The sequence below is a fragment of the Colletotrichum tamarilloi genome (genome assembly GCF_030869305.1).
Source record: "Colletotrichum tamarilloi strain Tom-12 chromosome Unknown Scaffold_9.1, whole genome shotgun sequence".
In the NCBI taxonomy this organism is placed as follows: Eukaryota; Fungi; Ascomycota; class Sordariomycetes; order Glomerellales; family Glomerellaceae; genus Colletotrichum; species Colletotrichum tamarilloi.
This window is the reverse complement of record NW_026849392.1, coordinates 971,529-998,728: the sequence shown is the minus strand read 5'-3', so window position 1 is coordinate 998,728 and position 27,200 is coordinate 971,529. Positions and strand designations below refer to the sequence as shown.

General features: G+C 54.4%; 10 protein-coding genes across 10 annotated transcripts; 7 read left to right on the top strand and 3 right to left on the bottom strand.

The window, feature by feature from the left end:
* Positions 1–78: 78 nt before the first annotated feature.
* CTAM01_04070 (uncharacterized protein) lies at positions 79–2,124 on the bottom strand (the record flags this gene model as incomplete). The annotated part of the gene is made up of 1 exon (XM_060520100.1): positions 79–2,124. The coding sequence occupies one exon, from the start codon at positions 2,122–2,124 to the stop codon at positions 79–81; it is 2,046 nt and encodes a 681-aa protein (XP_060385521.1).
* Positions 2,125–3,970: 1,846 nt separating this feature from the next.
* CTAM01_04069 (uncharacterized protein) lies at positions 3,971–4,186 on the top strand (the record flags this gene model as incomplete). The annotated part of the gene is made up of 2 exons (XM_060520099.1): positions 3,971–4,127; positions 4,179–4,186. The coding sequence occupies 2 exons, from the start codon at positions 3,971–3,973 to the stop codon at positions 4,184–4,186; spliced, it is 165 nt and encodes a 54-aa protein (XP_060385520.1).
* Positions 4,187–6,115: 1,929 nt separating this feature from the next.
* On the top strand, positions 6,116–6,840 carry CTAM01_04068 (uncharacterized protein; the record flags this gene model as incomplete). The annotated part of the gene is made up of 2 exons (XM_060520098.1): positions 6,116–6,229; positions 6,493–6,840. The coding sequence occupies 2 exons, from the start codon at positions 6,116–6,118 to the stop codon at positions 6,838–6,840; spliced, it is 462 nt and encodes a 153-aa protein (XP_060385519.1).
* A 1,592-nt stretch (positions 6,841–8,432) lies between these two features.
* CTAM01_04067 (zinc knuckle) lies at positions 8,433–10,739 on the bottom strand (the record flags this gene model as incomplete). The annotated part of the gene is made up of 1 exon (XM_060520097.1): positions 8,433–10,739. The coding sequence occupies one exon, from the start codon at positions 10,737–10,739 to the stop codon at positions 8,433–8,435; it is 2,307 nt and encodes a 768-aa protein (XP_060385518.1).
* Positions 10,740–14,598: 3,859 nt separating this feature from the next.
* CTAM01_04066 (ORMDL family protein) lies at positions 14,599–15,334 on the top strand (the record flags this gene model as incomplete). Its single annotated transcript, XM_060520096.1, has 3 exons — positions 14,599–14,734; positions 14,870–15,228; positions 15,290–15,334. The coding sequence occupies 3 exons, from the start codon at positions 14,599–14,601 to the stop codon at positions 15,332–15,334; spliced, it is 540 nt and encodes a 179-aa protein (XP_060385517.1).
* A 1,088-nt stretch (positions 15,335–16,422) lies between these two features.
* CTAM01_04065 (uncharacterized protein) lies at positions 16,423–17,895 on the top strand (the record flags this gene model as incomplete). The annotated part of the gene is made up of 1 exon (XM_060520095.1): positions 16,423–17,895. The coding sequence occupies one exon, from the start codon at positions 16,423–16,425 to the stop codon at positions 17,893–17,895; it is 1,473 nt and encodes a 490-aa protein (XP_060385516.1).
* Positions 17,896–19,842: 1,947 nt separating this feature from the next.
* Positions 19,843–21,113, top strand: CTAM01_04064 (O-methyltransferase; the record flags this gene model as incomplete). The annotated part of the gene is made up of 3 exons (XM_060520094.1): positions 19,843–20,056; positions 20,426–20,603; positions 20,753–21,113. 3 exons carry the CDS (start codon positions 19,843–19,845, stop codon positions 21,111–21,113), a joined length of 753 nt encoding a protein of 250 aa, XP_060385515.1.
* Positions 21,114–22,315: 1,202 nt separating this feature from the next.
* CTAM01_04063 (uncharacterized protein) lies at positions 22,316–22,906 on the top strand (the record flags this gene model as incomplete). Its single annotated transcript, XM_060520093.1, has 1 exon — positions 22,316–22,906. The coding sequence occupies one exon, from the start codon at positions 22,316–22,318 to the stop codon at positions 22,904–22,906; it is 591 nt and encodes a 196-aa protein (XP_060385514.1).
* A 128-nt stretch (positions 22,907–23,034) lies between these two features.
* On the bottom strand, positions 23,035–23,247 carry CTAM01_04062 (uncharacterized protein; the record flags this gene model as incomplete). The annotated part of the gene is made up of 1 exon (XM_060520092.1): positions 23,035–23,247. One exon carries the CDS (start codon positions 23,245–23,247, stop codon positions 23,035–23,037), a length of 213 nt encoding a protein of 70 aa, XP_060385513.1.
* Positions 23,248–24,742: 1,495 nt separating this feature from the next.
* On the top strand, positions 24,743–25,355 carry CTAM01_04061 (uncharacterized protein; the record flags this gene model as incomplete). Its single annotated transcript, XM_060520091.1, has 2 exons — positions 24,743–24,881; positions 25,225–25,355. The coding sequence occupies 2 exons, from the start codon at positions 24,743–24,745 to the stop codon at positions 25,353–25,355; spliced, it is 270 nt and encodes an 89-aa protein (XP_060385512.1).
* Positions 25,356–27,200: the final 1,845 nt, after the last annotated feature.

Sequence of the window (27,200 nt, the reverse complement as noted above, 5' to 3'; positions counted from 1 at the left end):
AGAGGATACACAGTGCTGTGTTTGTGTTCCTGACTTACATAACAGATATACAGAATCGTGTGTCTGGGGCATACATGATCATGATCTCGTAAACATTAGCGGCACCAGCGCCGACTGGCTCGACATGGACCGATCGTCTGGTAGCACGCTCACGAAGCTCCTTCCAAAGAGCCCTTCTCTCAACCGCATCTGCAGTCCGCAGCTGTCCTTGTTCGCCACTGGTGCTGGCGAACCCTTGCGGTGGTTGAACTCCCTCGAGAGCTTCATCAGCACCGCCGCCTTAGCCTTGCGGAGCGCGCTGACCCGCATCGCCGCGTCCTCGGCCAGCAAGCGGTGCGCCTCCTCTTGTTCAATGTTGCGCTGCACCGAAGAGATGCCATCGTTGGGGTCTGAAAGCCGACTAGCGTTCGGGTCGTACACAGCCGGCTGAAGCAGAACCGGGTGCGGGGACATGTCCTGAATCGGCGCCGTGATAATGGGCACCGGTGTCGAAGGGCGGAAGACGTCGTCCTCTTCTGGGACGGATGGTTGCTCCCTGTGATGTTTGTGTTTGCGGCTTCTGTGGTGCCGCGATGGGCTCTCCTTTGAGCTGCTACTCTCCTTGTTGTTGTTCTTGTCGCCGTCGTCCTTGCGGTGCTTTCTGCGCCGGTGGACACGCTTCTTCTTTAGTACTGTGCTGAAGGAGGTGCTGGCCTCCTTCGCGGCCGCGAGGTCTGAAGCCAGATCCTCGTCGAGGCCGTCATATGGATCGAATAGTTCTTCGTCAACGTATAATTCGCTGCCGAGGTCAAAGTCGAGTAGTTCTCGAGTGGCAGCGGCCGCCGCGGCGGACGGCGATGGTAGGTCATCATCGTGGTATGGCTCCGGGTCCGAGTGCAAGCTACCGGCCTCGGAGTTGCTCCGCGAGTGCTGGGACCAGATTTCGCTGCCGCTGCCGTGGCCATGGCCGGATGAAGATGATGATGATGATGGGTGGTTCTTCTCCATGAGCGGCGCGAGGGCCTCGTCCCAGTCGCCGCCGTTGATGAGCACGACATTGTCAAAGTCGAACTCCTTTACTGTCTTTTGGTGCGCGTCGACCAGGTCGGAGAGCTGGGCGGCCGTCATGGTGGCGTTGCGGACCTGCATGTACCGCAGGCGGGGGAAGTGCATCGGCTTCCGGGCCGGCGCCGGCGGCAAGGGCGACATGGGCGACGTCACCTCCGCGAAGAGCTTCTTGCTGTGTTTGGGCGGCGCGAAAAGGGGGTCCGCGGAGAGGGCGATGGGGCAAGGGCCCTTGGGGCCGAGCCAGGTGAAGTGAAGCTTCTCAAGGGTGCCGGAGAACTGGCGGATGTAGTCGTCCATGATCTTGAGGTGGTCCAGTCCCGGCGAGGGCCCGTAAAAGTCCCAGGCCTCGACGGAGATGTTGAGCTTGCGGATCTGCTTCCAGCGGCGGCCCGCGGAGGGAACGGCGCCGAAGCCGGGGACGTGGCGGAGGTAGTTGAAGGAGGAGGGGTGCATGCCGGACAGGGAGAGCTTCTCGAGGCGTTCGAGGGGCGCGCGCTCGACGGCGATGCGGAGGGACATGATGGCGTAGTCGACAATGTCGCGGCGGTAGCGCTCCTGCGGGTCCTGGCCCGGGCAGCGGATGGTGAGGTGGCGGATGTTTGTGAGGAAGCGCAGGGCGTTGATGAAGCTGGGGACGTTCGTGGCGGCGTGGAAGAGGGGCGGGTACTGCTGCGTGAGGATCTCGCCGAGCTCCGTGTTTGCGTATTTGGGCCTGGCGAGGACGGAGGCCATGCTCGTGTGCGGGGTGTAGAGGAAGGAGATCTCGCGGCCGGTGGTCGGGTGCGCCAGGGGCGGGAGGAAGGTCGCGTCCGTGTGGGCGAAGTGGAAGTGGAGGTGTTCGATGTGGTGGCCTACGCGGGCGAGGGCCTGGATGCGGGATTGCTTGGTAAAGGTGTTTGCGGAGAATGTGACGCGGACGCGCTTGAAGAGGGGTTTCGTGGCGATGTTGCAGCAGGCTGGGCTTGCGAGGCGGAGGGCGGCGATGTCGCGTTTTGGGAGGAGGTCGAGGACTGCGGCGCCTAGGTGGGCGTGTTCCTTCTGCCAGAGGCAGTAGAACGGGGTCTGGTGGGCGGCCATTGTCTTCTCATGTCGTTGTGGACTCCAGGCTGGGGGTTTGGTTACTCGACAAGTCGATATTGGTGGATGGTGTTGGTAGGTGTGATGTTGGTTGTGGGATATACCAAAGCAAATGGAGTCCGACTTTGGTTCAACACCGAAAGTATTTGTATGGTGGGTATCAGGTAAGGTGAGGTAGGTAGGTCGAGCAGTACGATTCTTTTCGAGAGACTGGATGATGGGGAGTATATCAAGAATCGGTCTTCTTTCTTTCTTCTCTTTTCTTTTTCTGAAACAGATTCTCTTTCTTCAAATGGGCCAATGAGGTTATTCACAACCTCTTTTCTCACAGTAATACCAGTTTAGGATGATACCTCGGTATATAAGCCAAGGTTATATGTATGAGCTGTCGTCGTCGTCTTATGAAACAAGTGAAGACGGGAGGATATCAAGATTGGAAACAATGAAAGATAGAGGAAAAGCAGGTCTCGAAAATCAGGCCAAACGAAATCTGGGTGGTGGGAGGGTGAGGCAAATATACCCTCTCCCTCTTCTCACTTACATGGGGGGACTGATTGCGAGGACACCACACACACACTATTTTCAGTCTTTTTTGCTGGATATCCCATCGAGCAAGGTTTGAAAATGTACTCCATACACCTAAGCTATAGCTACACCTACACATGCGAAAAAAAAAAAGATTGAATGTAAACCGGCGGAGCCAGCCTCCTCCCCTCGCTCAAAAAAAACCCCACCCCTTGGCCGCATCGTCCCGTAGCTCCTCGGTGGGAACGACTGGCGGGTGAGTCACCTCTGTCGAGACCTGCATATGCAAGACTAGTGTAGCCTCTCTTTTTTTTTTTTACCAGTTCCCATGGAGGTTCCACGCGGTTGTTGTGTACGCAGTATGGAGACGTTGTGGACTTACCAGAAAGAGAGAGACATGGACCCCGGGCGCGCGGGATGGGAGACACGTCCCTACTATGGTAAAGATGGGGAATTCGAGAGAAGGTGTGGGCGTGGATGCTGGTTGTGGTTGTGGATTCGGGGGACGTGTGCTAAGCGTGTAAAGCTCGTGCCACACCACCACCACCAACACAACCACACACACCCGATGCGGTTCAAGGTTTTGTAGGAAGAGTGTCCAGAAATGGCGAGCTGGCGACGTGTTGCGGTCGTGTGATTGGTTGTGCGTTTGTCACTCTTCGCGTGGGACGACCACGTTAGTCCAAGGTAGCAGGATGAGAGATGGAGACGAGACGAATATGCCATCTGGGCTTGGTACCTCTAGTCAGAAAAGAGTCCAAAGAGGCCATGAGGGGAAGGGAGTTGCATTAGCTCTGCAGAGAAATGCAGAAACGCAAGCAGAGCAGAAGCCCTCTCTCTCTCCTGAGTTCTGAGGGTATCCCCCGACCGCCAAGGACTTTGTTTCAAGTCGTGCCAGTGGTTGAGAGCGTCCCGAGGATGAGACTGCCTTGTGTCTATCTGGTGCGGGCCTTTGCAGGTCATGGCAGGATACCTGCTGGTTCTCTTGGTGGTCTTTTTGATCTGTGTGGCTTTCTGGGCCTGTCCTGTCCGGTGTTACTATCGTACCCATGACTGGATATTCCCATTCCCGGTTCCCAGTCGCCGGCCCCATCGTCCGAGCCAGCCCCGGGCGCAGCAGCAGGAGCTTGCATGTCATGGGTGGTCTTTTCTTTCGTTTCTCTCCAAAAGCCAAAAAGGTAAAAGCTACCTTATTGTGGGAGAAGCGCTATCGATAAGAACTCTATCCCACGCCAAAACTCTAAGTCTATCTGGATCTCACGGGCCATGTCTCCACTCTCTGAGGTCAAAAACTCCACCGGCACGTCAAACGTCCGTCAACATGACACCCCATTGGTCCCAAACCCTGGAGGCTGGTCATGCAGCCGACGACAAGCCTCGCCATGATTCGCCAGAGACGCGAAAGGTACGCGTCTGTGCCTGGGGAGGTGGACGGGAGCTACGGGAGCGCGTCTATCGTCGACGACCAGTCGTTTCGTGGGTGTTATAAGTCTAAGCGCTGACCACACACTATCTTACCTTTACACTACGTGTGTGACAGTGTCTGTGGCATTTGACAGAGGCAGATCCCCCCCCGTCTGATGTTTCCACTTTGACTGACTGGACGACCTTTCGGTTCCGTGGATTCGCTTCCCAGTGTCTTGTCTGCCGGGTGGATCTTTTGATGATCATGGGCACGGTAGAGGATGTGTTCGAGAGTCCGGCGTTTCCTTCGAGCCCTCTTACTCAATGTTTTCGGCTTCCCCTCCGCGTGGCGATATATCTATCCTAGCCTGGTAGCGTGGTAGTCTGAGGAGGGAGCCCGCTAGCATGGAAGATGCATCAATTTCGAAAGGAACGAAGGGTCCCCTCTTGCCGTGGTTCGTCCACAGTCTCGATCTTGAGGCTTGGTGTTGAAGCCTTCCCGCTCTCGCTTTCGCCCTCGAAAGATGGGAGAACCGACCTCTGGTGACCTGATCAGCATTGTGGCATAATGATCTGAGTCTTGTTTGAAACCGTCGACCAGATGCTACCACCGCCTTCGCCCGTGAAAGACAACATTAATCACCACTCGGCTGGCAACCTACCTTACAGTGTACACCACGCCACACCATCCATCCAACAGCCAGCCGTGCCAGCCATACCTCCATTTTCGCGAAACACAGGGCGACGACGTGCGAGGCTAGGGCTGTGGCCAAAAACCCCTCGTCTATCCCATGTAAGTCTCCCCTTGGCAAATGTACGGTTTTCCGGACATGGACGCACGAACGGCAAAGTTCCAGGTCAGCAAGACTGCAAGAGAAGCCAGAAGCATAGGCATAGGCAAAGGCATAGGCAAGGCAGGTTCAAGGGTGTTGACTTGCCGCGCATAGTCCACTTCCGCTGCTGCAGTACGTCTGCGGATACAGTACCTAGCGTCGTCGTCCGCTCCTACCCTCGACCACACCCCCATGCATGCCACGGCCGATGGATGAGAGTTATGACTCTTCTCTCTCTCAACGATCCACCGCATTCTGCATACGTTCGCCCATTGACCAGTGAGGACCGTCGCGCAAATGCTCTCGTCCGCGAATCAACCGCGGATCAGACGGGAAACCGTCGCCAGCTTGAAATCTGACCAATCACCTTGGTCTTTTATCCTAGGAATAACTGAAAGAACCGAACGAATCCCACGCGGTGAGAGACGTCGTCCAAAAGGTTCGTCTGTCCACTCGGCGACCCATGCGAAACCCCCACAATTTGTTTGCGCATTTGCGGGTTCGGACATCAACCGGCACATCCCATCCTTTCCTTCTGCCAGACGCTTCCCACGAAACTCCAATTCCAGGTTGGAGGTTGACGTAGCCCGGCCACCCGGCCAGCCTTCTCGTGGCTCATGGCTCATGCAGTATCCAACGACTCCACAGCAATTCGTCCACAGGCCGGCAAGGCACTCTTGAATTGGCTCGGCTGTCTCCAGATTGAAGCACACAACCATTACCCCAAATCGACCTCTTTACCATAGAACAAAATGGGGCTGACATAACTACAGGTCGAAACACCACCACCACTACCACCACCCACAACAAAGATACAGACCACAGACTGCAGACCACAACTCAAGCTCAAGAACTCGGGGCACCTTACTAATTACGTAGAGTCTCTTCGAAACAGCTCCCTCATGATCCCAAGCCCGCGTCAACGGTCTGGTCTGAGCAACAGCGCAAGGGTCCGGGTCCCCTTCCTGCATCTATCAGACTCCCGCCACAAAATGTCACTGACCTGCATACAATCCGTCCCATGATCTCTCTTGTCAACTTCAAGTCTAAGTCTAAGTCTACATGTATGCATACTCCGTACATCAACCTAACTTAGTACTTTAGTCAACATACTCCCCCCAAAACGGACAACAGACAACACAGCACAGCACAGCACAGCAAAACAACCCGCCCTGAAAAGCTTCGACTCTTCTCAACGCATCGTTTGTTCTTTCCCCTTTGCAACTCCCATGCATCGCAGCACTTTGCATCACACCGTCCGTCACAGTCACAAACAACCCTTGGAGACTACCATCACCCATCACCCATCACCCAAAATTAAAGGCAACCCCAGTACTCCATCCGTACGTACACCGACAACCACAACCCATGAGACCATAAAAAATCAACCCTGGTTGATCGTCACCTGGTGTCCACATCACGACTGCATCGTCCCCATTATCAAAAAAACCACACCCTCCCTTCGCTACCGGTCTCATTACCATTGAACCGCACACCCAGTACCAATCCCATATGCCATGCCGGCCGACAAACCACAAGCTTTTTTTCTCTCAACTCAAGAACTTTCAAAACTCCCCATGTCTATCCGTACTACATCCATCATCAGATCAGGGGTACAGCCAAGCCCAGCGGTAAAAGAGAGACACGGACAGCAGAGACCCTTGGAGCCACGTCATGCACATCTCCTGGTCATTCCCGCCGTCCCGGAGCATCGCAAAACGAGTCCATCGACGCCGGTGAACCAAACACATATCCCACAACTTTGCGACAGAACTCTTCTCTTCCCAAAACCCATGAGGGCCTGTGGTCCACGGTGTCCATCGTCAACACACCCCGGTCTCACATTTCCAAGACCTTAGACCCAAGACCCAAGACTCGAGAGCCCAAATACCCAAATGACAAGGCCATCGTCATCAAAAACCCACAACCCACGTTTTCCTCCCAAGACCAATAACCCCTACCCAACATCCCCGGTCTCCCAACTCCTAGTCTTATATCCACTATGAAAATCCACCAAACCACTGCATCAAAAAATACCCATGCATCACGAACCAAACATTCAAACAAAAGGAAGAAGAAAAAATCATATCCACAACTTTAACCCAGCCCCCAGACACTGACCGCACCGCAAGTCCGCAACGACGCACTTACACACCACACACGCACACACACCGACAAATCGTCAAAAACCCTCGTCCGTCCACACAACAAGTCCACGACAAATTTTTTATATTGAAGCCCAAGCGTTTCCCAAGGGTGCAAAAACCAAGGCAATGCCTACGACGTGGTCGACATTGTGACTAATACACCAAGCCTAGGCGCCGTCCATGTTCAACCAAGTTACCGACATACATCAAAACGAACAAAATAGACACGCCCCCGGGGAACAAGAAGACCACGATATCCTTTTTTTTTTTCCCTTTTTCTTCTTACGCCACCCCCCCCCCCCCCCCCCCCCCCCCCCCCCCCCCCTCTCTCCTCCCTCCCCCCTCACCTCCTCTTCTACCCCCTCCCCCCCAACCCAACACAGAATGACAGTATTAACTAGTCGCCTCCACCCCCACCCCCCCCCATCTTCCCTCCCCCCCCCCCCCCCCCCCCAAGCCGCGCGGAAACTGTCCTATCGCTTTCCTCTAACCCTTGACTATGTCCATCCCATGCCGAAACAACTTGCGGTAAAGAGCAGGTTAGTATCGTCTAGACGACACGGCCTCTTCACCGTCAATGATTCAATCTTCCTCCCCCAGCCACGAAAGTGGCCAGCCAGGGATGATTTCCCAATGTCGTGGCATTTCGCAATGAGTCAAAAATCGACATGATCCCTTGTTAGTTTCCCAGAACGAGACTTTTCGGTCTCGGCTACTCAAAATCCATGTCTTCAAGTGATGGAAAAAAAAAAATTCAAAATCCAGATGTAAAATCCATCCACAGGCCGGTCAAACACACCAGGTCCGACGACGAAAGTTTATAAAACGCAAAATAGTAGTAATTCTAACCCACCAGCTTTCTGTGCGAATAACCGGGGGGGGTTCATTAAGAAATCTACTGATCCCGAGTCCTCTCCAAGACACCTACTGTCTCCCGCACCCGGCTTCCGGTCAACCTAATGACCCTGATCCACTTCCGAGATAGGGAATACTGTTGTGTGCAGGAAATCAGTCCACGTCAACTTGCGCATGCGCAACGATTGGCCCGACGCAACTCCATCTTCCCGCTTGCAAAATGTAAAGCTAACCACCACCCCCTTCCGCCCTCGCCGCGCAGTTTCGTCCATAATCGTTCACCCAACCATAAAGGCAAGGCTGTCGTCGCGCATTTCCGTCGCGCATCGTCACGCTGCTGTCTGAGTCTCCTTCCCTCCGATTTCGCTTCGAGAGTTTCTTGTCGCAACTCGTACACTTTTGTCGTACATGATGTTCCTCGCCTCTTCCCGTGACTTCGGACCACCTTTGCTCGCGGTCGCGCGACACACCCATCCATCCTGTCCAGCGTACTGTACGCCCCTTTTTCCAACGGCGTCGCGCGCTGGCCAATCATTCCAAACGCTCATCCTTGCTTCCCACCGCGTTTGTTCTTGCCCCTTCGGCGCGATGCCGCCGAGCCCCCACCGTTCTGCTGCTGCTGCGCGGCTCCCGCATTGGAGTTTCCGGAATGGTTCCTTGTCCTCTGCTTCTTCGGCGGATTCGGTCCTGCTCGCCCGTGTTGCTGCGACTGCGGTGCTGGGGGCTTGGGGGGTAAACCGTTCGCCGGCTGGCGCGACTGGTTGTTGTGGCTTCCAGACATTCGCGAGTACGAGCCCTGTGGTGGCGGTCCTGGAGGTGGAGGTCCTGGAGGGAGGGGAGGCTGCTGCGCTGACCACCCATTTCGCTGCTGGCCACCGCGCCCGTTTGACTGCGTCTGCGGTGGTGGTCCAAAGTTGCCGGCGTTGATCTGGAGGTTGGTCGACATCTGGATGTTGCCGAGTGGAGCACGCGGCTTCACCTTCTGACTGATGAACTCGCCCTCCTCCGACCCGTCGCTATCGGGGTAGAAGATGTGGTTTCGCTTGGCTGCAGAGCCCTTGATCGAGAGAGGGGCGAACTTGGGGTTCTGGGGCTGACTAGCGAAGTCGCTGATCGGGCCATCGGTTGCGTTCTTGTCGACGTAGAGGTGTCTGTTCTTGAGCGTCCACGTTTCGCTTTTCGGTCTGTCACGGTTCAGATGACAATCGGAAGAGTAGTGGCTCTCGTTTCCGCAAAAGCCGCAGAAGGCGGGGAACGGCTTAACCTTCTTGATCATCCTCGGAGGCTTGTATGAGCGCCAGACTCTCTCGCACTCGTTCTCCTGATGAGCCTGGGAGCCACATAGGGCACACTCCATACCCTCCTCATCCAGATGAATGAGCTTCTCCTTGCACTGGGTCTTGCCGTGGCCGAGCTGGCGACACTTAGTGCACCTCTCGCGTGTAGGGCAGTTCCACGAAAAGTGGTCGGTATGTTCGCAGAACTTGCAACGAGTGTTGGGGCAAGCCATCGAGGTGTGTCCGAGAGTTGCGCAGTACACGCAGATCTGGGCGGTGTCTGCCAGGCCAGGGAAGTACTTTCGTTGCTGCTCCAGGTCCTCCTCCTCGGTCATGATCGCCGGTCCAGGTTCACCTTGCTCTTCTTCCATCTCCTCGTCCTCGTCGTCCACCACTTCCACCACGTCATTTTGAGATGGTGTTGTAGCCGAATGTTGATCGCTGGACTCCCGTCTGGCACCGGAAGGTGATACTTTTTGAATGTCGTCGTCGACCTCGTCCTCGTCGTCGTGGATGATCAGGGGCGACTCTTCCGATCCTAGCTGGCGTGTAGGCTTCTTCACAGCCGACGCCAGGATGGAGGCCATGTCAGTCCTCGTTTCGGGCTTGCGTGACTCGGTGGTGGCGGCCGGGGACTGCCTCTTCTTATTCCACTGCGCCCGATGCGCAATGTAGTCCTGCAGAGCGGCGACGAGAATTTCGGGCGTGAGCAGCTGCTCCTGCTCGCTATTGCGGCTGATGAATGACTGGGCCCAGCTCTTAAACTTGGATCTCCACACTCCACTGCCTAGGTTGTTTCCCTTTGGTTGCAAAAGCGTCTTCTTGTTGGGTTGGAAGAAAGTCATACCCTCATAGACGAAAGCACTCTTTTCATTTTGTGCCTTTTCTTTCTCGAGAGCGGCGGCTTCGGCTCTTCGCTGCTGTCGAGAGATTTTGGGCTCCTTTGATGCCGGTTGGGCAGGTTGGGCTGGCTCGGCTGCCTCGGTCGGTGCAGGCGCTTCTTGAGAATCGGATGCAGGTGCGGCAGCAGCCGCGCTTTCCTCCTCAGTAATAGAGACCTTGGCCGGCACCGGTGCGGCCTTGGTCTTGGGCCCTCCAAGTGATGTCCGGATCTGGGACGTGATGCCTTGATTCCATCCAACTTGAGATGGGCCACTCGCCGCCGCCGACATTGAACGGGTCGTCCGTTTGCTGCCTGCATCTGACTCTTCCCCCGAAGAAGACGCCTTTGAACGCGTGCGAGATCCGGCGTTTCCTCCACTCTCTGCGGCGACGACCCTCTGGTCTTCGGATTCGGGTTCGGAAGGTAGAACCTCTCCGTCTTCCTCCAGCTCGCCCTCATCGGCGCCTTCCGAGTCCATTGACACATCCTGCTCGACTGATTGACCGATTTGCTCCGTTCTCGCTCGCTTGGCCTCGGGCTCATGCGATGAGGCCCGATGAGATTGTGATCCGTTGGGCATCATATCTCCCTGCTCAACGTCTTCCAGCGACCGCTTCTTCGATACTCGTTTGGCATCGTTCCCAGTGCTAAGGACCGGAACGGCTTGTGCTGCTGACTCTGATGTCTCCATGATGTAGCGCTTGATGGCGGTGTGTGAAAATTCAGTGACTGCGGTGTACTGTAAGATATACCACGCTGTACCAAAATTCGACGTCTCTCCAATGCCTTACTTTGAGGGGTCAGGTGTTCAAATGAGTGGGTGCCGTGCTGGAATACTCCGGGAAAACGTGATGTCTTTCCCAAGTTGGAATATTTCGCATTCGTGTGTCCGGCAAATGAGAATGTGAATCACAACTCCAAGGTCATGAGAATTCGCGATTTGCCTGAGGATGACAATGCTCGGTCGCACCTAGAAACCCTAATTCCGATCCGCTGGGAACTCGCCGGCGGATAGACTTGCTCAAATCCAGCGATCGGAGTGCTTGAGTGGGAACGGATAAAACCTCAACGGTCAGTATCTCTCGACGTCGTTCGGCATCAACAGGAAAAGACCGCCGTCTCCTCTGATCAAAAATTGTATGCAGGGTTGTTTGTCGGGTACCCACAGCAGACCAGACGTCACAAAAAAACGGCCGGCCGAAGAATAACCGCGTTTGTGTCGCCAAACCGACGCGCCGGACCTCTTGCACCTGGCCGCGGCTGACTCTCCCTGCCGGTCTTCACTACCTGTGCTGCCGGGTCCCGTCTTTCCGTAGACACCTTGACACCTCGCCTTGGTTTGTTCGATTTTTCAGAGGTGCGGGCCACGGCACAGTGCCAATTTACATCTCTCACCTCAGTCATTATGTAAGGCAGGTCCCTTTCTCCTCGCTTAACCAGGGGACCCGACTGATTGCCCTGTCAAACCTGGGACCTTCACTAATTACAGGTCGGTGCCCACCTGAGGCGGTGTCGGACTGGTCGGTGTCATTTTGCAAAGCAGAAACTCGGAAGCGAAAGTGAATGCTTCTAGAATTGGCACCTCGGGCCTATCGATTTTCATCTAATTACAAACATCCGATCCGCAACCCGCAGAACTGAGGAAAGTAGAAATGAGATCCTGGTGGTCGGAAATGAGGCTAGAACTTTTCTGCACACCTGCCACCTGGACCAAGCGTCGACAATGGCAGGCGGACGAGTTACACAAACTGGGGCAAGAGTTGGAGGGGTTCAATGGATGGCCCATGGGAAAGGTATGGTATTATGCGACACCTTTGAACGGGCATATCGTGGTCTCATGAATCTGCTGCTTTCTGTCCAAAGTGTGACCACGGCATTGCGTGTTGGAACTTCGCGTCGTCCGGGCGCAAGACACGCCACGAATTTACCCGCGAGTATGAAGCTGCAATGAGTAATGGGCTCGAATGTAGTTTAGTATTCACGTATCTCTACAACATCAGCTGGCTAAACGTCTGCGCCTATGCGTGTTGCAACAGCTCGATATCGGCAGACGTGACCAGGGGTCGGGCCTAATGTGGACAAGAAACTTTGGCATTCCATCAGTGACGCACTTTGTGTGGTTCGGTGAGATATCCCGGATGTCCAGGAATTCCACGTCTCCTTTTCTTGCCTATCCATCCATCCCACGCAACGCAACGAACCACTACAGGCAATAAGTTGTCGCACAGCCCGCTTAGTGGAGACCGAGGGCGACAGATTTAGCTCAGATAACGATGACTTTTGTCAAATCGAGGAGCGGAAAGGTGGGAAGAAAACGAGCAACACCGTATGTCTTGGGGAAGACAAGTACGGAGTACAGAATACGGAATCTGGGACGGCATCGACAACTTGGGGAGGAGGGTCCATGCCGCCATCGTCCTTCTTTGCGCGCCTCCATCCGTCTCCGTACGCAAATCTGGAAACGATGACCGGACGCCGGGAACCCCAGGTGTGATGTGATCCATGTCATGATGTGAGGCGAAGAGAAGATGGCACGCATGGGCCGTATATGATCGTGCTGCTCTGCTGTTGCTGTGCTCCTTCCGGCTCAACAAAGCTTAGCCTCTCTTCAGTCCTGGATGGCATGTTCATGCCGCGTATGTAGGCGGTCCTGTGTGATAGGGTCGATCCAGCGGTTGTATCCGGATGGGTGTGAGAGTGCTTCCACATCTGGCCAGTCTGCTCATTGCTTGCTGTATCTCATCCTCCCCAATGGCCATTGACCACCGATTTGCCGTCACTAAATGTCGGAAATAGGGGCATCTTCCTAGTTGAATGTGGCCAGGGAAACCCCTTCCTGGCCCCAATTCGCTAGCAAATGCGGCTGTGAACCTACGCCGCATGCTGCTCCGGCCTCCGTCCTGCGCTATCCATCCTGCAACACGATTGGCCGGGCCAGGAAACGCAGGGGAGCTTACAGTACGGATATCTGTGCGGCAGGACAGTGGCATGTTGGGTCTGAGTCTGACCGTCTGTCTGGCTGGCTGTGCTTCACGTCGGCCATCAATGCCCTTCCCGCGGGACGCGTCGCTGTATGTACGGAGAATGCAGGTAGGTATTCGATCTTTTCTCGTGCTTGGTCTAGCCGTGGAGCCGTGCTCTCGGCAGGGTTGTGCGCATGCCGTATGCCGTGTGCTGTATGTGAGAGCTGGGGGAGGATCTGTATGCAACGATCAGAGTCCCTTCTTTTCTTCTTCTTCTTCGATGGTGGGGGAGGGAGAAGGTTGTCAAATCGAGCAGCATATCGTCGGGTGTGTGTACCGGCTGGGCATGTCGCACCTGGTGGAAAAGCTTCCTGGGCCAAGGCGATAAGGTGTAAGAGCCTCTTTGCAAGTTGAGAGCGAGATAGTGGCGGGCTTCCCATGCCATCCGCACATACCTTCTACGGCTCCCAGAGGCGGGAATGCCTGCCCTGCCTCCCGCTCTGTTTTCTCTCCTGTGAACGCAGGTGTCCCTGGTCCAGGTCCAATTCCGTCCAGTCCTCCTTTGGTTCCGGAGCCTTTGCGTCCCGTCCATCCAGTCAGTTCCCGTCTCTTTCTTCCATCAGGACCTGCCAGTGCTTGTACTGTATGTAACTCCCCCTCTCCAAGTCTCCCGTACCCGCTGAAATTGGGGTGGTCCCCTGAACGACCCTGACCGGGTGGGGTGGGCTCCATGCCCGTCGTCCGCATCAATGTGTCCTCCTCTCGGTACGCTCGTGTCGGCTGGCACTGGCTGCCATGAACTGGGAAGGTGAAGGGAACTGGTGCTGTCTGTAGCTGTCTGTCGGCTCGGATCCCAATCTCAAGTTTGTCCTGTCGTGTCTTTTGCTGGGAAGGAGTGGATGAGTGGAGTCTTCACTGTGCCTGGTTCCCATTGCCTGCACGCGCAGCTGCCCTGCACCTGAGGCCCTGTGCCGTGGCCTTGTCGGGGACTGTCCAATAGCCCCATTCTTTTTTGTCCTCCTCCCTCCACCCCCCAGTTGAGTGCCCCCGTTCCGCTGGCTGCTGCTGCTGCTACCCTACTATGAATATCTAAGGGAAAATGTCCCATCCTCTCCTTCATCCCATTGCCAAGTAGACTATTACGACGACGGCATCCCCAACATTCGCAGCCAGAATCTCGCTCTCGCTTCTCTTCGACTGTCCCGACGACACCTTTTTCTCTACTCTCGCTTCCATCAAATTTCAACCACATTCAGTCCCAGCATCTCCTATATACAACACCTGCATCAACATCAAACTCAACGTAACGTCAATTGCTGCTCGCTTTCCCCGTGACATCATCAAGGGGGCCGCCAGCACACGACAAATTCATCACTCCGCCGAACCCCAGCATCACGAGGACGCCGACGACGATCCCGAGAGCCCGCAGAGACTTTCCCCTCTTCCATTCCACCCACAAAACCCAACTCGCACCCCAACGCCCCCTTCAACACCGCCAAACTGTCTTCCCCAATCCTCCTCTCTCGCACCGTCTCGTACGACGCGGCCACAAATCCTCCGCGAAGTGGCAGCGGATCGTACAGAGCAATGGCGGAACCCGGTGCCCGCAGAAGGAGATCTAGCAGTATCCTCCAGGTCCATTACGAACCCCAAGAGACACTCGAGCAGATAAGCGACCAGGCCGTCGTGCCCAACCTCAATGCGAACTGGGTCAATGCCAAAGGTGAGCCCCGCGCGAAGCTCCCTGATCGGAAGCTATCCCATGGCCCCTTTCCATTCTCTTTGCTTTGGTCGCGTGCCAGCTCATCTAGTCCCATTGGAAGGTAGGAAAACAGGAACTGACAATCACCGTCTACAGGCGCCTGGACAATCCATTTCGTCCTCATCCTTTGCTTGAAGATATTCTACGATGTCATGCCGGGCGTGTCACAGGAGACATCCTGGACTCTGACGAATATCTCGTACATGTTTGGATCCTACATCATGTTTCATTACGTTCGCGGCGTGCCATTCGAGTTCAACGGCGGTGCTTTTGATAACCTGAACATGTGGGAACAAATCGACGATGGGGCTCAATACACACCCGCCAAGAAGTTTTTGCTCAGCGTGCCAATCGTGCTGTTCCTCCTCAGCACGCATTACACGCACTACGACCTCGCCTACTTTAGCATCAACTTCTTGGCTGTGTTGGCAGTTGTCATCCCCAAGCTGCCTTTTGTATGTTTTCCCCCTTTCTTGACACAAGACATACAAAGTTCAAAGCTGACAACCTACGCAGAGCCACCGGATGCGGTTCGGTCTGTTCAATGACTCCGATTACTAAAATGCGCGGCAATATGGCGTTAGGTTCTGGAAGCGTGTTCCGAGAGTGGGAAAGAATGGAGTCGACAGAAGGCATACATAGCGAGCATGGTCCGACACGGAACACACAGAGCTGAGCATTGCAGACTGCAGATGCTGAGGGGAGCTTGGAGACCACAAGCACAAGGCTTTTCGACCGCGTCGAGAGCTCCGTCAAGGTGCACAAATCACCACTCTTCCGTTTTCGAGTCACAACGCCGCTCATCGGAGTCAACAAGCTGTGGGTGTCGAGTATCATGACCAAAGGTATACGGTGCGCTGCAGAATTATCACGAAAAGCGAATGGCAGGCGACCAAATGATGGAAGAGGTCCGATAGAGGTCCCGCCACCAATATGTACCCAAGCGTTTTCATCAATTTCCAAGCACAGGTTCAAACATGCAGCTGCCCCATCAAGATCGTATAGTGAGCGCCAATAGTGTCGGCAATGCGTGAAAAGACTTCAACCACTCGCGCCCTCCAGTGCTCTTACTCGCCAAAACCAATGTTTCTCTCATGGGAGACCGTATTCGCAAGCAACCTGGCCTGGCTGTCTAGCTCCAGAACGGCGCCTTGAGATATTCCGCAGAGGTTCCAGTGGCTTGAAGAAAAAACCTTGACTTGTTGCCATCGATATTTGGCTCCGTCAATCTGGAGGAAGGAGGACGAGCTTACGTCCCAAGTGGATCAAGTGGGAGAAGCTTTCTGCATAAGCTTCGATGGCTTCACAACCCTGAGGTCTACGAACTTCATGTTGAGCCCCGGTGTCTGATTGTTGCTCCATCCGGCCCAAACTCTCTTTCCGACATCATGAGCAACCGATACTCAACAAGCCTTGCAGACATGAAGGACTATCGAGGATCAAGGTCGCCGAAGGCCACCAGGCCGACGGTTATAAGTAAAGCGAGTCGAGGAGTAGACTCCAGACTTTCTCCTCTTTCATCATCCGATTCATCAGTCACTCGCTCACTGTCATCGTGTAGGGAAGGCGGGAACCTTTCACTTCGTCTCTCAGTCAATCGTTTTTACCATTTTCTCTCATTTCCCACCTTACCCCCCTTCTCAGACATCATGAGGGTCACCGCCATCGCCGTTGCCGTCCTCTCCGGACTGGCCCAGTCCCAGATGTTCACCTCGACCCGTCCGGCCGGCTGGCAGCCGTCGCAGCCCGACTTCCCCGCCGTGCCCCTGGACCCGCAGACCATCTTCGAGACGACCGTGTCCCGGGTCTTTGTGCCCGGCCCCGGCCGGCCGACCTGGACTTGGAGCACAAAGGTCGTCACCGTCACCCAGCCTTGCACGACCACCTCCACGACTACCCCTTGCACCACTTCCACCAGGAAGCCCACGCCTACTCCGTGCTCTACGTCTAAGAAGCCCACCACGACGCCTTGCTCTACGTCTAAGAAGCCCACCACGACGCCTTGCACCACCTCCAAGAAGCCCACCACGACGCCTTGCTCTACGTCTAAGAAGCCCACCACGACGCCTTGCACCACCTCCAAGAAGCCCACCACGACGCCTTGCTCTACGTCTAAGAAGTCTACCACCACTCCTTGCACGACCTCTAAGAAGCCAACGTCCACGCCTTGCTCTACTTCCAAGAAGTCCACAACGACTCCTTGCACCACCTCCAAGAAGCCTTCACCCACACCTTGCAGCACTTCAACCAAGAAGACCACTACCCCCTGTGTGTCTTCCACTTCTAAGAAGCCCACAACCACCCCCTGCAAGTCTTCCTCCGGCAAGTCTTCCTCCGGCAAGTCTTCCTCCGGCAAGTCTTCCTCCAGCTCGAAGAAGCCCTCAACCACCCACAAGCCCAAGACCTCTTCCAAGGTAGTGGTAACCTCCAGCCGCCGTCATAACGCCACAACCCCTTGCACTTCGGCCACCAAGAAGGTGACGACTTCCCCGAAGCCCAAGACCACCACGACCGCCAAGGCCACCACCTCTGCCGTCGTCGTTGTCCTGTCTTCGCAGAAAGCCGTTTCATCTTCCTCCAAGCCCGTTGTCGTGGTCTCCTCCCAGCGCGCTGTGCCGCCTGCGTCTTCGGCCTCCGTCGTTGTCGTCGCGTCTTCGCAGAAGGCTGTTCCCGTCACCCCTCAGGCCTCGAGCACGCCTTGCCCTACGGTCACCAGAGTCCGTTACCAAAACTCTACCGTCACTGCGAACAAGCCTGCCACTGTTCCCTCGCAGCCTCCCGCTCAGCCTCCAGCGCAACCGCCTTCTCAACCTCCTTCTCAGCCTCCAGCGCAACCGCCTTCTCAACCTCCTTCTCAGCCTCCAGCGCAACCTCCTTCTCAACCCCCTTCGCAGCCTCCGGCTCAGCCCCCTGCGCAACCTCCCGCGCAACCTCCCGCGCAGCCTCCCACGCAGCCTCCCACGCAGCCCGCGCAGCCTCCTGCCCAGACTCCGGCGCAGCCTCCCACCCAGCCATCTACCACTGGAGGCAAGCCCTCCACGGTCGTCACCGCTGGCGGCAGCTACGTCAAGGCGCCTCTCACGCTTGCCGGTGCTCTCCTGGTCGCCGCCTTCTTCCTCTAGGTGTCTCTATCAACTAACGGAAGACGCTTTTACAAAGGTGCCTGTGAGGGGTATGACCCACTGCAGAGTAGCTACTGGAAAGCAGTTACTGGAAACAAGTAGACTCCTGCCTCTGAGGTAAAGCGTATGATATGGAGATCAGTGGTCGTTGTTCTTGAAGAGAAAAGGGAGGGGAAAGTGTTGAGCGGAAGAGCATATGAGAATCATCAGCCCTTGGCGTGGGATTTTTGGGCAACAAAAGACTTGATTCTGTCAGGAGTAACTTCCTGTCGCTCCGTCTCTTTGGTGCTAGATATATCGCGGAGGGTTTTTGTTTCTAGTTGTGTAGTTTTTTGTTAATTAGGTCACTAGACATTAAAGTTCCCCGCCTTAATACAACACTTTGGAAACCACTTTATGACTGGATTTGCCCTTGATGAGAAAGTGAACTTAGGAGAAAACAGGTTACGCGCAGCTATTAAGCACGGTATGTGTTCAAGAGAAAGGTTGAGTGCAAAACGCCGTTACGTAGATAAGTCAGCAATTTGGGTTTTTGATGTGGTTCTTTACAATGTCACTGAAGAATCACCTTGCTGTAGTAGTCGTCCCTCGGAACCGCCCCTCCTTCCCGAAACAGAAACGGCATTTGTCATGGGATGGTGCGGTGTGGTCTGTAAGATACTCAAATAAGGAACCTCGGGAGTAAGGTACCTCAAGCAGTAGATAGTCACGCCGCAACGGCACCGAGCGCGTCTGTAACCCGTTTCCAAAAACTTCCCTTCCATCCCAACTCTTTTTTTCCCCCTTCTTCTTCGGCCGGTACGGATTTAATCCAAAGTATGCATGATGTCGTGCAGGCAGATGCAATGTTTGCCCGTTCCCCCTCTCTCAAATCGAAATGCAAGATTAACCTCCCGCTGTAAAACAAGCACCTGTCAAGAAAAAAGTACAAAAAGTAAAAGGGTAGCAATTCCCCAAGTGGGCAAGAATGCGGCGAAAACGGAGGGCCGATATCGAAGTAACCTCACAAAAGTAACTACAACCCCCCCTCCTCTCCAAAAGTGCCGTGTGTCAGGCCCGACGATTTCTAGACGTGGAAGTTGTAGCAGTTCGATGCGGTTGGTTGGGTAAAGATAGATCCACCAAGCGCCTCGTCGTCTGAAGAAATAAGTCCGAACGAAGCAGACTGACTTGTGTGCTCCATCAAGGCACCCAATCGCCGAGCCGAGCTTTCATGGCGACTTCGGCCGAAAAGGCAGGTTATCTGGTTACTTCTATCTCACTTATGTCCGGTACGGATATTCTTTGAATGCCACTGGAGTCTTCTATTCCTTCTGGCGGGGGGTGGTGAGTGTGGGCGATTGCGCAACCGGGGGACGCTACCTACTGACCACACTCGACAACCGGCATCTTGCTCCGAATGCGGGGGATGGAAAGTGGTGGGGGTGGAACCCGCACCGATGAATGGAGGGGTCGATCTCTGCTTCAGCTCTCGGAACTAGGGCGCGACGTTTGCTCTTCATGTCCACCTGTTCCGCGCGCGGGATGGGACCGGGGTTGTTGTGACACGATGTCCGTGGTTGTCACTTGTCATCTAAGGTATGAGAGGATGACTTAACAATCGACGCCAACGCGACGTTTGGCGGGGGAGGAGGGGAGGGGGGTCGTTTGGGAACTTCATACTTGGCATAAATACACCAGGCTCTCTCTCTCTCTTTTACCATTCTGGTTTCTCTGTTTGGAAATCACAACTTTTGCACTTCATACACTTGTTTGACGAGGAGTGCCGACGAATGGTCCCGTTGCGATCCACCTGACTCGATCCAGATCAACCAGCTCACCTCATCCTCATAACGTCTCACAAAACGACAACACTCTTACTAGACAACTTTGATTCTTCCAATATCCAAGAAAACCGCGCCCATTTCATAGCTTCAGAAAAGTCACACAGCCAAGCACAAAGAAAAGATGAAGTCCTCCGTCTCGGTCCTCTACCCAAACGAGTCCGTCTCGCGCAACGTGACGACGTATTCCGAGTCCCGCTCCACCGACCTGCCCGCGCACATTATCGCCTACCACGACCACATTGACAAGACGCAGCCCGAGACGTCCATGTTGATGATTAGCAATTTTCAGGCGCAGAACCACATTTGGATTGCGAAGCTTATTGGGGCCAAGAGAAGTGCGTTCTTTCATATCGACCTCTTTTCTCGTTTTGCCGCTTTCTTTCTGCGTTTGGGTGAGAGAGGAGAGGGCGTTTGACGCGGTGGGTTTGCTTGAGAGTTGTTGGACGCTTTTGGGCCTGCGACGCTGTGTCTCCTGTGAAGCAACTCAACTCAACTCAACTCAATCATAGTCCGAACTCAAGTGAGATATGAGAGAGATCTAGGTGAATAATTCAGGGGGTTGTCAACCTTCTCTACAATGCCTCATGTCTTAGCCACGGCCAATTCTCGTGGAGCCAAGGAGTCAAGGGTTGACACACGCGGCTCTCATGCGGCTCAACTCAAAACTCAGAAACCAATGCTAACAAAACATCACCCCTCCATAGTCCTCGAAATCGGCGTCTACGTAGGCTACTCCGGCATGGTCTGGTCCCACGCCGTAGGCCCAGAAGGCACCGTCACCGGCCTCGAGTTCAGCGCAGACTACGCAAAGCAAGCCGAGGAGGCCTGGGCCGCCAACGGCATCAAGAACGCGTCCGTCGTTGTCGGCGACGCTCTGGAGACGTGAGATTCCCTTCCGAGGCTCGAATTACTACTCTTTCGGCCCCTCTAGTGCCACCGAACGTTCGTCGGATAAGAACGAAGAAGATGGGTAGCACTAAAGGGGCTGTGAGAGACCACCTCCATCCCACATAACTAACACTCAAAATCAGTCTGCCAACCCTAAACCCCTCAGAACCCTACGACCTAATCTTCATCGACGCCCAAAAGTCAGGATACCCATCCTACCTATCCACCATCCTCGCCGCATCGCAGAAAGACGGCAAGAACCGTCTCCTTCGTGCGGGCGGCCTCATCGTCGCGGACAACGTCCTCCGCCGCGGTATCGTCGCCGACGACTCGGACGAGAACCCGTGGGTGCAGCGCGAGAAGGGCGAACGCGCAGCGTACTGGAAATCCGAGGACGTGGATAAGCTGCGCGAGTTCAACAGCGCCGTGCATGATGAGCCGAGGCTGGATTCTTGGTTGATGCCGTTGTATGATGGTGTTCACCTTGCCAGGTTGGTTGATTAGGTGCGATGCGAGATGTTGCGAAGAAATAAACAGGGGATGATGGAGATTGGAAAGGGGAAATGATGTTGCGGACTTTAGAGTAGATGTGTAGAAATGAAGATACGATTATGAAACTATGAGACTTTCGTTTGCCACCTTTTCTACGCAAATCTCGGCGGCATTTGGCATGTAAATCAGTCGAGAGATCAAGGTAAATCCAGAACTAGCAAGTATTGATTCTGAAGATTTATGAACCATCCAATCCCGACGTCACAACCTAATGCACGATCTCTCTGCTTGATCTTCATGATTTGCTTCTCTCTAGAAGACCTGCTTCACTTGGGTCAAATAGCCATTCCTTTGTTAATCGGAAGCCTATAGGGTTGCCGCTCAACCCTCTTCGTGCAAGCACAAAAGCCTCCCTTTCGAATAACCAAGGCTGGGCTATACCGAGCCGCTCGACAAGCTGATAGTTCCTTCATCGGAACAAAGACTCTCTCCTAAAAGCGGGTATGTTGAAGGCTGCCTATCTCTCCACCTCTTCCTGGAACTAGAGTAAGGCTCGCATATCAGAGCCAGAGGCGTATGGAAAGAATACTGGTATTCGAAATTACCTCCTAAGTTGAACACTCAACTCCTTTTGTGAGGTTAGTCTTGAGATGCTTGAGGTGGGTGTATATATAATTATAGCTTACATATGCTTGAAGCCAGTCGACTTCCAACACAGAAAGGGAGACATCCAAGCGCGAAATGAGCAACTTGTTCAAAATGAAGAGTCTTCATTGTCCTCCCTAGTCCCCTCCGTACACACTCAGCCAGTTTCTTTCTCTCGTCAACATCAGAGCCATTGTGTTTATTCGAACAAAGTAAACTTCAACTTTCAACAACACATATCACAAAGATCTACGGATGCCATGTTCACGAGAAGCATGTCTGCGTCTCCCCTTCCCTGGGTCTATATCACAAGGCTTCCCTCCAAGCCCCAACTTACAAGAGACGGAAAAGAGGGATAGAACAACGAAAGCTCACCCATCCTTCAAAGACTTCGAAAACCCCCAAGCTTGATAACACTACAGAGCAATTGACACACATCACCAATCTCAACTCGAACCAGTCCACCTCCTGATCGAATCTGACGATATACCAAGGTAAGCCAACATCCTCGCCACTCAACACAGCCCAACCATCAAGGGAAACACCGCAGCACAGAATCATCTCACAAAATGTGCCTCGCAGAAAACGTCTACCACGTCGCCTGCGGCTGCTGGCAGGGCCACCACATAACTCACCCATGCTACAAACAAGCATCCACCTCTCGCTCTCGCTCCCTCGACGGCTCGTCGCGGGGTGACAAAGAATGCCCAGACCTTTCATGCTCCGGCGTCTTCCGCCAACCGGGCAAGTGCCTCGTCTGCCGCCGCCGCGAAGCCCAGCAGCAGAGCGTGTGTCCGCTTTCGATTCCGCCGCCTACGCCCCCGCCCTCGCCGTCTCCTCCGCCGCAGCCATCGCACACTCGTGCAGCGAGGCGAGGTGACGACGAGGAAAAGGATGAAGACGAAGATGAGAGCCAGAGAGTAAGAGTTGCGCTCCTAGCCGAAGTCCTTCGCCGGGCCGTTGACGTCCGCGGCGACGGAGTTGGCAACTCCTTTCGGTCCGGATCTGATACGGCGAGTAGAACGCATTCCCTAGATAACCGTGATGATAATGCTAGCCCCGGGTCTCTGACGTCGGACACTGCTGACGGAGGGACTTGTTCCATCAAGGGCTCGGAGCAGACTTTCGAGACAAAGAGTACTGCGTGGCATCAGCATTGACAATATTGTGCGCCAAGCAGTCCCCCAGGAAGTTGTTTTCCAAGGAAAATGTCCTTTTCTTGCCATGCCTCTCTCGAGAACGCCCTGTTCTCCGAACGAGTGGGATCTCGGCCTTGCTACGCCCGAAATCACCAGCGTAAATCGAGTAAGTTACACCAACAAGTTGTGATATCGCCGAAAACAACGGTAAGGGAGGCTCTCTTCTCAAGCCGCCGCAAAAGGGAAAAAAAGCAGCAACCCACCCGTAGCAGCAGCTTCCAAAAGTAACATAACACGTGTGATACCATAACCGCGAAGATCGTCCACGCCCTTGTCCTCGGCAGCAGCAAGCCCGCTCGCATCTGCTCTGCCTTACATACCAGAGCCACCTATCCTCAACCCTTCAGCAGTGGACTTCTACTGGCTGGCTGGCCCCCGCCTGACACGACAGCGGATCAAGGCATCGCGGTCGTTGGTGTGTTTCGGCGAAGGGGCCAGCTCAAAATCAACGACTCGCCGCACAAGCTCATTTGGGCGGGCATCGTTCTACTTACACTTAGGTTTCCAGTCTAATGCAATAAAGGCAATGACTTTGGCGTCTTCCTACTCTTCTCCCTCCATAGCCGCAGGGTCCTAGGCAGGGAAGGGAAGAGCAGGCGGGGCGAGGAGCGGGAGAATCGAGGGCCACGACATGAGACGGCTCGTCACTCTTTCTTACATGATTCCGGGCAGGTACGGGGTGAAGGACCAGGGCACCAGGGGTAGAGGAAGGAAAAGAAGACCGAAGAATACTGCTTCTAGAGTTTTTCGTAGTACCACATTGCCACGTGAAGCGATCGAACCTGAACAGGAGATGATAGAACCTGAAATGTACTCCGTACTTCTTTGATGTAAGATTCCATAAAGGGAGATCGTGTTTGCCCAAACTCTACCCAGTTACTTCTGCCTGACAACCCGGGCACCATCGTTGTTCAATATTAAGAGCTCGAGCCAATAAATGCAGTTTGCACTAGTTGCGTCAAATGTAATAGATTGAAGGACCAGGTTGACTAGCTGCCGGCGCCGCACGTATCGAGAAAGGGTCCCAGATACAGAGCATGGATCTCGAGCAATACCGTACAGTAAACCGTGCGAACGCAACGGTGAGCCAGAATCACCAACCACGAGCAAAGAGGACTGGGTGCTGCTGTTAACATATTGGCGTAATTGGGAACGAGAAATCTAGGAAGGCCGGATCTGTGCCTGTAGATCAAAGCGACTGGGGTGAGCTCGGTCATCGTCAGCCTGTGTGCTCAAGCTCCATATGCCAGGCAAGCAGTCAACAAACAAAGCTGTATTATCACGATCCTTTGTTTGATAGTTCTAGCGCAGCACTGGCGTTCGAGCTTAGTATGGGAGCTGCGAGCACAACACGCTGTGCTTTGCTTGTGTGAAAGCTTGCTGGTGCTGAGGCTTTCGACTGGGCGTAGGGGTATCTGGGGTAGTTTGACGACGGAGCCTCGGTACCAAGTACTGAAGTCGAGGACACAAATCAGGTGACATAAGCTTTGATGGTTTCTCGAAGATGATGCGTGCCCCCGCAGTCAAAGATGGGTACTTGCGATTACACAAAATGGAGGCCGCGTGTGTTACCTACCCTCGTTACTCGAACCACTTGTCAGAGTGAGAGGGCATGGAACAAAGACTCGCCAAGAGGCTTATTACTGGTTGTACCGGCCAGATCTTATCCGAAAGAAACGGCAGCTGATTGGGTGTAGGAGCGGAAGCCAAGTATCGTCATCCCGCCGAGTCTTTGTTTTCCATCTATTCTGTTTGCCTGGCCTCAGGAACTCATCTCCATGTTGCCAACTCTACCAGATGTTAGAGTTTTTGACGGTCGCACAGTATCGGGTCATGGTCGAAGAGCAATGGCCATCGAGGGATCCTCGTCTCTCGCTGGAGAATTCCACCACTCTAACGCACGCGAAAACATGGTTATCGTGCATTGAGACGTCAAGTCGCTTGCCGCCTGGGTCGGGATGGCGTTTGCAAACGAACTGACCGATGATAGCTTGGGGAGCTCGCTTCCGTTTGCAGCGCCCACAACACGCCGTTGGCTGATGACGAAGCAGGCGCGGAATGGAGGCCGGATGCCCGTGACACACTTGAGTGTAGTTGTGAAGTACGGCCTGCCGGTTTAGCAAGGGATCAGACGGGACACCATGTTGAGTAGTACAACCCTTGCGAAGACCGAATCCTCAGCTAGGTCGATATATGCGTGTTTGCCTCTGCCGATGCTTACATGCGCTGTAGCAAACGCCTTTTCTCAACTGCTGAGGTCTTCCGATCAACAAACGCAGACTGCCTGGGATGCCACGCCGACGTTGATAGCTTCCAGTACCGAAAGCTCGATAATGGTGCTGCCACTGGCTTCTGCCCGATGCAGATCGCCATGAAGGATAATGGCAAGCCCACACCCTCCAACCCTTAGCCTACCCACCACTAGATGCCTTCACTGGCGAGACATTAACCAAATATTTCACAGGCTGAGTCGATCTTCTGTCGCTCATCCGCGGTCTTTCCATTCCGCCGGCCCTAGGGAACTCTGTCGCAAACAAGCAGCGAGCTTCTGCAAGCTAGTTGGCTGAACAGAACCGCCCAACTCCAAGGCCCCAGGTCCACAGCCAGCCTTATTTCATCCCGAAGAAGTTAACGTCCGCGGCGTGCGACAGCGACGTGGATGCATGGTACGAGGCGGGAAAAAATAGCCGTAGCTGCTTAACCCGCTCTTGGAGATTTTGTTGTTGCAGCACGGCATCACAGTGTTTGCTCCAACCCAAATATCATCAGAGGGAATATTGTTAAATTCTTGCCAGCCAAAGCACGGGTGCCAGACAACTTTTCCGAAGACATGCGCTATGCATCATATTAGCTACGGTCTCGTAACTTGAACATGAAGCAGGAGGCTTATCGACCAAACAACGGCATATCGTACGAGGTCCATGAGGTGTTCTGAAGTTCCGTCGTAGGCAGATTGGTTTGCCAAGAGCCAGTAAAGAACACCAAAGAGGCGCTCATTGATCCATCGACTGTCGCGACGGAACGGCAGGCCGGCGATCTATCGACTCGTGAGAGCTGACAACCGGGCATACATACACCCTTACGCCTCCGACGCAGATAGCCGGGCACCGTCTCTATGGAGGACGGTCTTTTGAAGAAGGATCGCCAAATGATACGGCGGATGTTGCGCCTCTTTGTGGTCCAGGCGCAGCCTAGCAGCTCGGGACAAGGCCCGGTGGCTTTTGGGTTGGTCATTATCTGGGCATCTGCCAACTATGGATCCATAGCAGTGTGCAGGCTAAGCTGAGACTATCGGGCTAGCAAAGCCCCGTATCTCGCGGACGTAGCATATCGTCGTCTCTTTGACAAGGCGCTTGGTGGTTAGAGCCCCAAGTTTAATGAACTACGACGTTCTACTAAACCTGGGGGTTCAGCTGGCACCACCTTTTGCCCCGCTAATTGATTCGATCAGACGCAACTTGGGGGGGTTTTTGGGGTAGTGTACACTACGCCAGCAGATTGATTGCTCTGGCTCCAGTAGGTGGAGAGTGTAGAAATGGAGAGTCTCGGAGTATCATCGTGTACTGCTGTGACTGGCCGAGATGTTATAGCTTTGGAGTGTCTGGACGCTCAAATGTGGGATTGTCTCCAAGCATTGCGCCAACCTAAGGGTCACAGTGTGTGATGTGCAGTAATTCTGCTCCTCAATGACTGCCATCGGTTCGCGCTTCATCGGCATGATCGTTGGCATCTCAGATTGACGAATGTCAGTCGTCCTCTGGCCCCTTGTCTGTGCGAGAAGGTAATGGTGCGCCCATTGGGAATTGCGACTTTGGCATCCAGAGTGGGCCGTGGTGACGATTTCCAGTGCTGGAGCGTCGAGATTGACTCGACTCTTTGACAATTAAACCCCGATGTCGGTAACGTAGCTTGTAGCTCGGACGTGAAGAAACCATCAGTAGCGCGCCGATGCTGGGTTATTCGTCCCATCATCATCTGGCATGATAAAAGTCAAGCATTTGTGCGCGCTGCGTGCCGCGTGCGATCAGCTCTCGACAATAGAAAGTGGAGAGGCAGCTGAGAGAACTGGGTCTCTGTTTGCTCATGGAACGGCCGCGGGAGTTTCATCCTCGCGTTGACTCTTGAGTCTTGGCTTTCACCTGATATTTGATTGAGAGGTCTGAGAACTGTGACCCCGTTTGGAATGCGCGACAACCCGGCTCTGTCCGCTCGTTTCGTTTCGTCGCTCCGGCAAGTCTTGCTGGCGGGCTGCACG